At 37.3% G+C, this 12,170-nt stretch overlaps 1 protein-coding gene across 1 annotated transcript; it reads left to right on the forward strand.

Annotated features, from left to right (window-relative positions):
- The first annotated feature begins 8,644 nt into the window (after positions 1-8,644).
- Positions 8,645-10,153, forward strand: LOC103145048 (rhodopsin). Its single transcript, XM_007562291.2, has one exon. It carries the CDS (start codon positions 8,741-8,743, stop codon positions 9,803-9,805), a length of 1,065 nt encoding a protein of 354 aa, XP_007562353.1. The 5' UTR covers positions 8,645-8,740; the 3' UTR covers positions 9,806-10,153.
- Positions 10,154-12,170: the final 2,017 nt, after the last annotated feature.

Genomic DNA, 12,170 nt, shown 5'->3' on the forward strand with positions numbered 1-12,170 from the left:
TAAATGAGAGCAGTTGTTTTAGGTAATTAGCCTTTAGAAAATATTTTTGATGTCCAAAGATCAGACAGACAGACAGACAGACAGACAGAGAGAAAAATAAACGGTTTGGGTTAAATTTAATTAATTGGCACAGAAAACTGACAGCTAATGTCCACAGATCTACATAACAAATGTTGGCAGAGGTTTGATCTATAAATCAAGGTCATGTGAAGAATTTTCTATAATATTCAAGGCTCCCAAGCAGATGGGGTGCAAAGCCTTTCTTGTCTATTCCCAGTCTCATCCCTCAGGAGCCTAATCCATCATCTTCTGCTCTGTCCTGGCCCCGCCTTCTCATTAGGAGGGACATGTTTGAAACTCTATCCCCCTCTTCACTTCTCGAAACTAGAAACAACACTTGACAAATTTGGAGAGTCAACTCCTCTGATGTGCTTTCTCGTTAAATGTTTTTATCGTCTCTTCCTCTCTGCTAATCATGCTGAATTATATCTACTTGATAATTAATGGCTTCAAAATGTACAAGTATGCCAGCTCATGAAAAACTAATCTTTGGTGGAAAATTGGACTGAATTGTGGCAAGCTGTTGAACAGAGCTGCATTAAGTATTTTGCTGCATGTTTAAGGTTGTTGTGTTTGTGAGTGTCAGCTTATGATCCTGTGTTAAGTTATGTTCAGACCTGCTTTGGTTCGTTTTCCTTTCTTTCTTCTGCTTAGACCTGGTGTTAATTTAGTTGGAAGTTTCCAGTTTTTCTTTGTCACATCCTTGTTATTGTCGTCAGTTCTGCTCCTTCTGTTGTTATGTGTCGTTGTTTGAGGTTGGCATTGGATTTCTTTTATCAGTTTTTCCTGCCAAACTTCAAGTGGCCCAGTTATTTGCGTAGGTTCTGTTATAGCATCATTTCCATCACGACTAAAAAAACATTTCGTCACGGAGATCAGGAAAAAAAAAGAAGAAAATAAAGGCAAAAAGAAAAACAACCGAACAAAAAAGCCAAACAATTAAAAAAACAATTTTTTAAAAAAAATATTGGTCCAAGAAGATGAAAAAAAAAACAACTTTAAAAACTTTGGTGGCAAGAAGGTCCGGAAGAACGGTGGCCAAGCCTCAAAAACAAAAAGAAAATAAAAGGTTCACAAAAAAAGTGGTAAAACCGGAACTTTAATAATTTAAAACAAAAAAAAAAGCCGGTCGAACTTTGGTTTGTTTTTTTTTTTTAAATGTCTTAGCAGCATGATATCATAAAACTATAGTATTTTTACTCAAGCAAATAATTCTTTGTGAATTCCATATTAGCTCCTCACTTTAGATAAAATAAAATATGAATCTTAGTTTGGGTTTTGACCACCATTTCCACGACTTCAACAGTGCAGATCCCTGTTTTCTTTGGAGTCAAATTTGTAAAAAAAAAAAAAAAAAAAAAAAACGTCACTTGGCTGAATGGCAAAATAAAAACAAAAATAAAAAAAGAGAGAGAGAGAAAATGTCTATGGAAGCTTAAGATCATGGAGTCAGGGCAAAATTGGAGTAAAGCCTAAACAAAATGACTATTTAACAAGTCAGTTTCCCTCAAAGTCCATAGATTAGCCTATGAAAGATGATAACAGGAATTTAGACAGGCCCAATGAATATGTGTGGCTTTGAAGCCGTTGTTGTGTGAACGTGTGCAGATGAGAACGGGGGAGGTGTCTTGTGTGTGGATCTGCGTGTGTGTATCTGAAAGTGTTTGCTGATGAGGGGGACATTTGTGTGCTCAGTTTGAGGTTCATCCACCAGCATCTGGGATGGCTTTCTTGAAAAACCCTCCAACACTGCCAGCCAGGATCAGCCTGGCAGTGTAGTTACATTCCCTCCACATGTGTAAAAATCAGTGTGAGCGTGTGTGTGCGTGTGCGTGTAGGTGCATGTGCGTGCGTGTGTGTGTGTGTATGTCAAACCGAAGCCATTACTCTTCACACTCTGCAGGATTTCAGTGCTCCGCACATGCACCCCGGATTCATCGCCTTAGCAACCAGTCGATTGAAAGATGATGAATCATGCCAAAGAGTGCTAATTTCTTTGCAGTTGTCAAACATGAACAATAGGTGGTATGAAGTAGCCACAGAAACGCCACGAAAAAACAAAGGAGAAAAAAAGTCAAGGCAGGGCAAATCAAGGCTAATCAAGGAACGTGGCAACAGAAAGGAGCGGGAGCAACCCAGCGAATGTGGTTTATGCAGCTGTTATGTGATTACACACAAAGGGTTCAGCTAGCATGTAAAAATAGGTCCAAGTGCCAAGAATAGTTCGACCACGGAGGTTTCATGTGAGATCAGATGCTGCTGATGCAGAATGATGTGATTTCCTGCACTAAAGGAAACATTAACAACACCTCTGACCTCATCTCCTCCGTACTTAAGAATACTAAAAGGTCCAACATGTCTTTTCTCGAGAAAGATCAGCGTTTTTTGATGAGGAGGAGTGCCCAAGGGATCCATTTAATACACAGTGTCACCACACAGTAATAGCAGCGGTGTGAAGGATACTGATTTAGAAACACAGACATGCATCAGATACAGAACAGCCATTGCTCAGCTGAGGCTCGGCATCCTTGACCATGTGAATAATGCATTACAAGAGAGCCAGCTGGACAGCCACACGTACCCTAGATGGGCTGGTACTAATTCAGCAACAAGATGCAAACATTGCCTCAGTTGATTCCTGTGGAATCGATAATGAAGCAGAATGTTGACAGGGAATTTTAATGGGGGAGTGCTGAAGGCAAACAGCGCCCACTGCTGGTATGTATGCAGAAGTTTGTGCAACAATGGATATGTTTGATTTTCAAGACTTTATTTTCCAGATCTGAAGCAGAACAGGGACAGGTGCAACAATTTTCCAAATAGAGTTTGCGCCTCATCTACTATTTTTCCCTATTGGTTATTTTATGACCAGAAGTAGTCTTTTTTTCTGGAAAATATGTTCATATACACTTCAAAGTGTTTTATAAGTGTAGCTTGTGACATATAAAACAAGATTCTAAGATAATTTATTTTTAGGGTTATTTTAATACTAAAAATAAAATCCTTCTTTTGGAGACACAGGATCAGGCATGCATGCCTCTGTTGAAGTAACAGTGTCACTGGTGTGTTTGTGAACACTCAAATGCAGACAGACGAGGTCGCAAAAATATTTAATGAAAAGAAAACCTAAATTCAAGGTCCAAAATTCTAAGCAAGACATTCAGTCCAGAAAAATGCAGGCAAATCCAAAGAACCATGGGCAGAAAGATGGAAAACTGAATTAACCAATAAATTAGAGAATATCATTTTAACTGTGTTTAATATTCACTTATTAAACACACTGTGTTTAATAAGGTCAGCTTATTACCTTCACTTTTGCAGCCCTGTGTGATGTCCTCCACCCAATACACACCACGTCAAATTAGGTTTTCGGATTTTTTGCACAATTTTCAGAAAGTGTTGAACCTTTTTTAAGATCATTGTATGGAAATGCATACCTTATTACCAAGCTCTCTTTTTATCATGACAGTACAGGTCCTTTTGCCTTGTAAAAGACAGAGCTCCTATGCCATTGATAAGTGTACAAAATGTTGTTTATTCACTAGAACTTTTAATGTACTCCTAATCAATTTATTTTAGCCTAAGCTTTGTGCTGTCCTTCAACTTTACAAAACTCCTTAGTGATTCTGAGAAACTACTCCCAAGCTAAATAGAAGTTCAGCTTATTTCATTTCTCCGTAGGCTGAAAGAAAATCTGATCTGAAAATTTGATAATCAGTGCTTCCTCAGGAGCAAGCGAAACATCTTGTGGATGATTTGTTTATTTAAAAATTTACTGCATACAGCTTATATCTGTATTTTTTTTTCATGCCCCACAAAGGGCCACTCTAAATGAAGGCCCCGATCTCAACATGGCTGCCTTGCGCTTAAAACTAAGCAGCAGTAAAATCTGTCTATTGACACGTCTGATAAGTTATATTTCATGAAACCAATCAAAAACATGTTTTAAATGAAAGAATGTGAAAAAAAGGTAAGAGACTGTGATTTTACCGCAGTTTGGAAACAATGGAATCAAATAATTTTAGTCACTGATTAAAATACTTAATATAAATATTTAAATAAAGTAGACCTGATCATTTTTGGGTGACTGTGTAAATATTGTCTTTTTGTCTTTGCTTAAATGAATATTTAAACAAAGTTAGAATAATTAATTTAAATCATGATCAATGCTGATGAAATCATATTTTCCTTCGAACATAAAACTGATCTCAAGATGCTGGACATCGTCTGATGTTATTTTTGCTCTTACGGGCCTGATGATGTCTAACTCCGCGGTGTGAACTGTATGTGGGAGCTGGAGGTGCAGAATGTGCCATGTCCTGGTCACAGTGTTCCCTCCTCTCTACCGGTCACTCAGCAAGAGAGTTCCTGTGGGCAGAGTGAGAGAGCTTCACACTCTGCCCACTCGTTTGTCCTCTAAAAACCACAGTCATCTTTAACAGCCAGCCAGCTTGCGCCAACGTTTGTCAAAGTTTCTCCAGCAAAATATGGGTAAGATAAATTGTAGGTCTGAGTGAAGGACAACCCTGAATTTTCTCCCAAATATGAAAAAAAGTGATACTGACATATCTGAGAAACTTGTGAGTTCTGCCAGCTACATTGTTGTCAGTTTTTACACAACTTTCTTCTAGATCTTGTAATGTTTTCAATTGATCAAACTCAACTTTTGCGGTCTTCTGTCAATTTACAGGTAATAAGATTGCATGCATGTTAAAGGATTTTTAGTAGGATCATGATCCTCCATTAAAATTCTATGAATTGAAAATTTCACAATGTTAAAGAACAGATTAGTCCTCAGGAGATTCCATAGTATTAACAAATGGAGAAAACAGAAAAGTGGTGAATGAAATAGATGTTCTATCAAAACTACTCTAAAAGACATCCAGGTCATAAAATATAAACTATGGCGTCTACTACAGAGTTCCAAGGTGAAAACCAAATAGCCCACAAAAGCCAGTCCTAACATTTGTCAGAAAACATCTCAATGATCCCTGAAAGCTTTGAAAATATCCTGTGGACTGGCTAAAGAAGAATTTTGGAAGGTGTGAGACCTGGACACTTTTGTGACACAAAAAAAAGCAAATTAAGTTTTGTCCTTGTCAAAGTCCAGATTAACATCTAATTGAGAGGCAGTGCATGACCTTAATCAAGCTGTTCACGCTGCAAACCCCTCTGCTGTTGCTAAATTAAAACAATTTTGTAAAAACAGAAAATCTGTCGAGATTCCTCCACAAATTAAAAAGACTTGTTTCCTGTCATCAACACTGGCACAATTAGGTTGAGAGTGGAATCACTTTTTAACATAAAACCGCAATGTTTGGTAATGAATTCCAAATCCTTGCAATTACTTTAACGTCCAGAGGGGGGCAGTAGAGCACCTCTTTCTCTGCATAACGTCTACGTTAATCTTCGTGGCTTTGTGGCTGTAAAAAAAAATCACAGATGCCAACTGCAGCTCCCACTAACATTAATATTAACATTTGTTTTATTTTCCTTACTAATTTCTATCACACTATAAAATGATTGTTAAAGTTCATATTAGGATATCAGTAATCCTCAACTCCAACTTTATTTCCCTTTGATGAAAACAGCATTATAGCATTTAATCATTAAAAATGATTAATAGTTTGTTATTCTGCAGTGGAACAAAAGGTTCTCAAGAGGGAAATATTCAAGTCAGCAAGTCTACCTTGGGATCTGACTGTTCAGTCCTGAGAAAAGTTACACCTGAGAATCTTCCAGCCACTTTCACAGTTTGAATAGACTACTGACACTTAAGATGTCCAACTTGCATCTGGACCAACAAATTCCAACAAATTCCAGACCAAAGACCATTTACATGACTGATGAAAGTGGAGATGTTTGCTCACATTGTTACATATTTTGAATTTACATTTTGGCAGTAATGTTAAACAAAAAACAGGATTTTAATTGTGAAAACAAGTTGTTTGTGGGTGACTTTAGTGTGTGAACTTGTAACATACTTAGTGAAATATTTGTATTCGTGAAAGAGAAATCAGATTGATTAATATTTACCTGATCTTACGTCGTATGTCCGTGTTGTTTTGACTGTGCATAATATTCAACAACAGTTTTCTTCTCCAAATTTCTTACAGAGCACTTTGGTCAAAGTCAATTGTTTTAGAAGTGCATCATGAATTAATTTGAATTGAGTTATGAAGACATGAGTTGACTTGCTATAGTCAAGCAAATAATGTTTTTTATAGAACCTGATAATAAAAAAATTATTTGGAGACTATCAGTTTCACTTAATATTCACCACAGAGCACATTTTTCATTTGGTCTCTTGTTTTGGTGCTTTTGGTGTTTTATTTTTAAAAATCAGCAGAGACATTAAACAATGCTCAATCTTAAGGGCAAAACAGCAAAACGAAAAAGATAAATGCTTTGTTTACGGTTTATCCTTTTATAAAAACAAGTTCACAAGCAGTTTTTATAACCTTTTAACTTTCCCATAAAGAAAGGAAACACGCGTTAAACAAACCAAGAAGAAAAACATATTAACAGGTGGTTTTCTGCAATTCTTTGCATTTGCAAAAGCAATTGGAATGACTTTAGGGAGAGAGACTATTCAGTCTGGCATATTTAATATGGCAACCATTGCATCTGAGTGTAAAACAGAGTTTGTTTGCTTTTTTTCTACAATGACAGTCATAGCTGACATATCAAGTATCAAATGCTCATTACACTGTTTTAATATATTACCTGTTGGTATTCAACATCTCAGTACAGTTCTAAGTAAATTTTCTTTACATTACCAATGAGCAAAGGATATTCATGTTTCTTGACAATTGATAAACATAAACAAGCATTTTCAAAATAAAAAAGAAAATGGTTAACCCAGTGTGTAATCCAAGAATTACATTTTACAGTCAAAATATCTTTTTAGAGACATTGAACAAATGTTTTGTTTTGCTTCTGGAAAAACTAACACATAAAGAAGAACAAGGCAAAGACGGTATATCGTCTTGAGAAGCTTGCATCCTACAAAGCGAGAGTGACCCTTTGCACTATTAAATCCATTACAGGCTTGTGAAAGGAATACAGTCATAAGCTCCAAATCTCTTTAATACAACACCCATTAGGAAAGTGCTGAGCTCTTTACCAACAGCTAAGATGCTCCAGCACTCAGCAACACTCTGGCCTCTGCTCTACATTCAGTGGAATACAGGGAACCTCTGATAACAGTCCGTTTGGTTTAGCTGAGTTCAATAACAACATGAACATATGTTTTAAATGGTACAGAAAACAAAATATAACTATTATCTAAAGATGATGCTTGATGTTTTTAAACGGTCACAACAGAAGGAGCTGAAATATCTCCCATTATATGATGTATATGATGTATTGTTATGTTGTTATTATTATACTATAATAATATGATATAGGACAACATTGGTGCAGTTAGTAGCACTGCCTGCTTGCAGCAAGAAGGTCCTGGGTTCAAATCTCACCCAGGACCTTTTTTTTTTTTTTTGCATGTTGTCCCTGTACATGCTTGGGTTCTAAAATGTTCTTAGGTATGAGTGTGTATCTCACTGTGTGTTTTTTTTATAGTCTCTATTGATTAAGGGTGTTTCCTGACGCTGAAGACAGGCCTGAAGTCAGGCACAACAACCTCCAAATTTTTGTTAATCACCAACTACAATGCCCTCAGCTTATCCAAAATGTTTAAAAAATGTCAAACACGATTGTTTAAGAAAGTGTAAGTGGGGCTCTGACTTCCTTAGGAGTATTTAAGTACACAATTATTGGGCAACAATTATAGTTCAGAATTATTACAACACAACTAAATAAAAAAATACACTTTTTCGCATCTTACTTTTATTATTTGTATCTGTTTAAGAGAGAATTATGAACACACAACTTAAACCTTTCCGATAAACATAACAGACTTTAAAAAATCAGTGACTAATGTAGCCATGGTTCTTTTCTTCCATTCATGGAGTCTATGAGTTTACTGATCTGTTGATGACCAACTTATTGTGCAGCAGCAATCACAGCCTCCCAGACACTGTTCAGAGAGGAGGACTGTTTTTTCACTAAAAGACTCCCATTTGAAAACTACGTATTTTCATGTTTAACTCCTTTATCGGCTAGTCATGCATATGAGTACTTCAATGCATTAAGGAACATTGCCCTGCATAATAATAATGATTTTTTTTTTTTACATATATTTTTGAAAAAATCCACAAATTATTTTTACCAAACACATTAAAGATTTTTAGGAAATCGTCCAGTTGGTGCTTAGGATGTATAATTTACCTTCTAGGGACAGGATATCTGAAGTGACAATTTAAATCATCATGTCAACTCAAACTGGTTGTTTACCGTTTATTTCTGTGGACAATATAGCTGGTTTGCAATCAAGGTTTGTAGTAGGTATCTATTGAACAGCTCCAAGACAGGCATGAGCAGCTGTAATCTTAATATCTTGATGAGTGGTCAATTATGTTTGCAGTGACGGCTGGATTAGATATTAACTGTGGCCTAAATCAATTTGTGCTGACAGATTTGGAAACTGATAATCCACGATGGGGCTTTTAAAAGCCCAGCTGAGGCCACCAGATCCATTTGTAGCAAGGTCCGTCTCCATCGTAATCTCCAACAGCCAGAAGAAACACCACCAAGGGGCTGAGAGCAACCACAAGCCGCAACCATGAACGGCACAGAGGGACCCTATTTTTATGTCCCTATGGTTAATACCACTGGTATTGTCCGGAGTCCCTATGAATATCCTCAGTACTACCTTGTCAGCCCAGCAGCCTACGCCTGTCTGGGTGCCTACATGTTTTTCCTCATTCTCGTCGGCTTCCCCATCAACTTCCTCACCCTCTATGTCACCATCGAACACAAGAAGCTGCGAACCCCTCTAAACTACATCCTGCTCAACCTTGCTGTGGCTGACCTTTTCATGGTGTTTGGAGGATTCACCACAACGATCTACACCTCTATGCATGGCTACTTTGTCCTCGGGCGCCTTGGCTGCAATGTGGAAGGATACTTTGCTACCCTGGGTGGTGAAATCGGTCTCTGGTCACTGGTTGTTCTGGCTGTTGAAAGGTGGCTGGTTGTCTGCAAGCCCATCAGCAACTTCCGCTTCGGTGAGAATCATGCTATTATGGGTCTGGTCTTCACCTGGATCATGGCCAATGCCTGTGCTGCCCCCCCTCTTGTCGGCTGGTCTCGTTACATCCCAGAGGGCATGCAGTGCTCATGCGGAATCGACTACTATACCCGTGCGGAGGGTTTCAACAATGAGTCCTTTGTTATCTACATGTTCATCTGCCACTTCTGCATTCCTCTTGTCATTGTGTTCTTCTGCTACGGCCGTCTGCTCTGTGCCGTCAAGGAGGCTGCTGCCGCCCAGCAGGAGTCCGAGACCACCCAGAGAGCTGAGAGGGAAGTCACCCGCATGGTCATTATCATGGTCATCGGCTTCCTGATTTGCTGGACACCGTACGCCAGTGTGGCCTGGTACATCTTCACACATCAGGGTTCTGAGTTTGGACCTCTCTTTATGACCATCCCAGCTTTCTTTGCCAAGACAGCCTCCATTTACAACCCAATGATCTACATCTGCTTGAACAAGCAGTTCCGCCACTGCATGATCACCACCTTGTGCTGCGGAAAGAATCCCTTCGAAGAGGAGGAGGGAGCATCCACCACTGCCTCCAAAACCGAGGCCTCCTCTGTGTCCTCCAGCTCCGTGTCTCCTGCATAAATGGAGCAACAGGCACAGGCTTCATAATCCACTATCCAAGAAGAAGACTTCCGCTCCCCCAGGGAAACGACTGAAGGCTAACGTCTACAGAAATAACTTCCTCTTTTTTATTTGTACAAACGACTTGGTTCAACCTAAAGACAGTTGCAGGAAAGGTCAGCCCATAACAGAGTTGTTCCTGTATGTACAGAATATCCAACTTACCAGTCTACGAGTATTTATTTCCTCAGAATAAAGGGGAAAAAATGTTATTCTCTATCAGTTGGATCCTATATGATACTGGCTTATTTTTGAATGTAGAGGCATGTAATCAAGGCAACGTAAAATAAATCGCACTTTGCAAATGACTCATCCTGTTTATGTTTTAATTATAACTTGGGTGGAAAAGTTCATATGACTGTAGTATATTTATTCAAATAAATAAATGTCAATGACCTATTCAAAATGCATTTATGTCTGGAGTCAATTTCTACTTACTCTACTTTTAGCCTGCTTTGGTGATGTCTACCTCATAAATATATTATATTACATTTTTAAATAACATTTAAAATATTCTTTATGTGGTGCCTCCAAAGCTAATATAATCTAATTTCAGTCTCAGGTCACCTTGGATTTAGATCCTAGCAGAATAAAGGGATTAAGATATTAATCTTAACAAGGATACATATAAATATAAATGGACATGACACAACATGGTTTATCTGATTACGAACGCTGCCTTAGACATAAAAGGTTAATAACGATTAAGGATTAATACTTATTTATATTACCAAAAGAGACCTTCAAACAAAGGTTATGCATATGGAGAAATACAAATGGTGCACAGAAGAATATACTGATATTATAACTAAAATGATACACCAGAAAACTAAAGAAGAGTAAAGAATGGATCATAATTTAACAGATAGTTTTAGACAACAAGAATAAAAATGAAATCATTACTAAAATATGAGCTCATTGCTCTGGGATTACACATGCATAAATTATTTATTCATAGATTAATATTCTTTTTATTCCCTGCATGAATTTTCAACGAGAGGACTTAAAGTAAAACAGAACCTTCAGATCCAAAGAGTTATTGTGAGAATGAATCATTGCTTATCATTTTACACAATTCAAATGTGGGAACTGCATAAAGTTTCTCTTTAACAAAAAAAAATCTCTAACAGTTGGATTCTATATATGATAAGTGTTGGGTATGATACATCCATTTGAAAGTAAATGTGATGCTTTCAGCAGCAAACCCCCCCCCCAAAAAAAAACTACAGAAATAGAAGAAAAGGGTTTTCAATGTCGAAGTAATTTCTTCTCAGTGGGTTAGTTCTTCCAATAAGACAAATGGATGGCACATTTCATGTTGAAATTTAGTGTGCTTTTTTTTTTTTTTTTTTTACAGAAAGAGACAAAGAAAATAAAAACGCTTATGTATAGCAAGCAGCTATGTAGAGAACTGAATTCCTTTTGAATTTGTATGCAAAACTTTATTTGATAATAAAAATAGCATCCACAGACTTCTTTTGATAGCTACATATACATTGTAATCCATCTGAAGGAAAAGAAGCTGGATAAGTCCACATCTACTTTTACTTTGACTAATGTTATGTATAGCTTCATGGGTCAAATAAAGCTATGGACAATGTAGTATTTATATATGCATAGTTATATAAAAAAAGATTGGCCCATATACATGTACTGCTTTTATCAACACAGAGACAGCATTATGTCTGGAGCACACTGCAAGAAATAATGCTTGAAGAACACGGACTGCATACAAGTGCTTTATAATACAAAGGCAGGCTAACCATAGAGAGATTCAAACCATTTAACAGCTGTTGATTGACCAAATACAGTCTTTCATTTCTAAAATGTCTTTATATACCCGACCCAGAGTAAATCAACATATTTACCATAAATTGTCAGGTCCATTTCAGAGATATAAACACAATATCACATTCCTCACTGCAGAGGTTCTTCATAAATTTCTGTTTTGTGCAAGAAAAAGGCAACATTTTATTCCTTGACAAGTTCCTAGTAGTTACATTGGGAGAGAAAATCTCTTTACAGGTGATGACCAACCTCCTAACTGTGACTCTCTCTCTCTCTCTCATTTTTTGTTTGGTTTTGTATTTTTATTGAATACAGTACCATGGTGACACCGGTGATGAAACAATGCATTTGTTGTGGTTCATCCAATATATAGTTCTAGTTTTCAAACAAAACATAAAACGGAGAATAATCACATAAAATCGAAAACATGAAAAAGCAGCAGTCAGACTTCAGTGGCGTGACAGTGTGGCTCAGAGTGGCAGAAGTGGTTGTCTCGTCCAGCAGGACTCACTGTACGTTACCGTGCCAACAAACCTCA

Source organism: Poecilia formosa, unplaced genomic scaffold (genome assembly GCF_000485575.1).
Source record: "Poecilia formosa unplaced genomic scaffold, Poecilia_formosa-5.1.2 Scaffold135, whole genome shotgun sequence".
Lineage (NCBI taxonomy): Eukaryota > Metazoa > Chordata > Actinopteri > Cyprinodontiformes > Poeciliidae > Poecilia > Poecilia formosa.

Bases quoted from the DNA above. Each gene is read 5' to 3' on its own strand.
- LOC103145048 (XM_007562291.2), top strand. From the start codon at position 8,741: ATGAACGGCACAGAGGGACCCTATTTTTATGTCCCTATGGTTAATACC.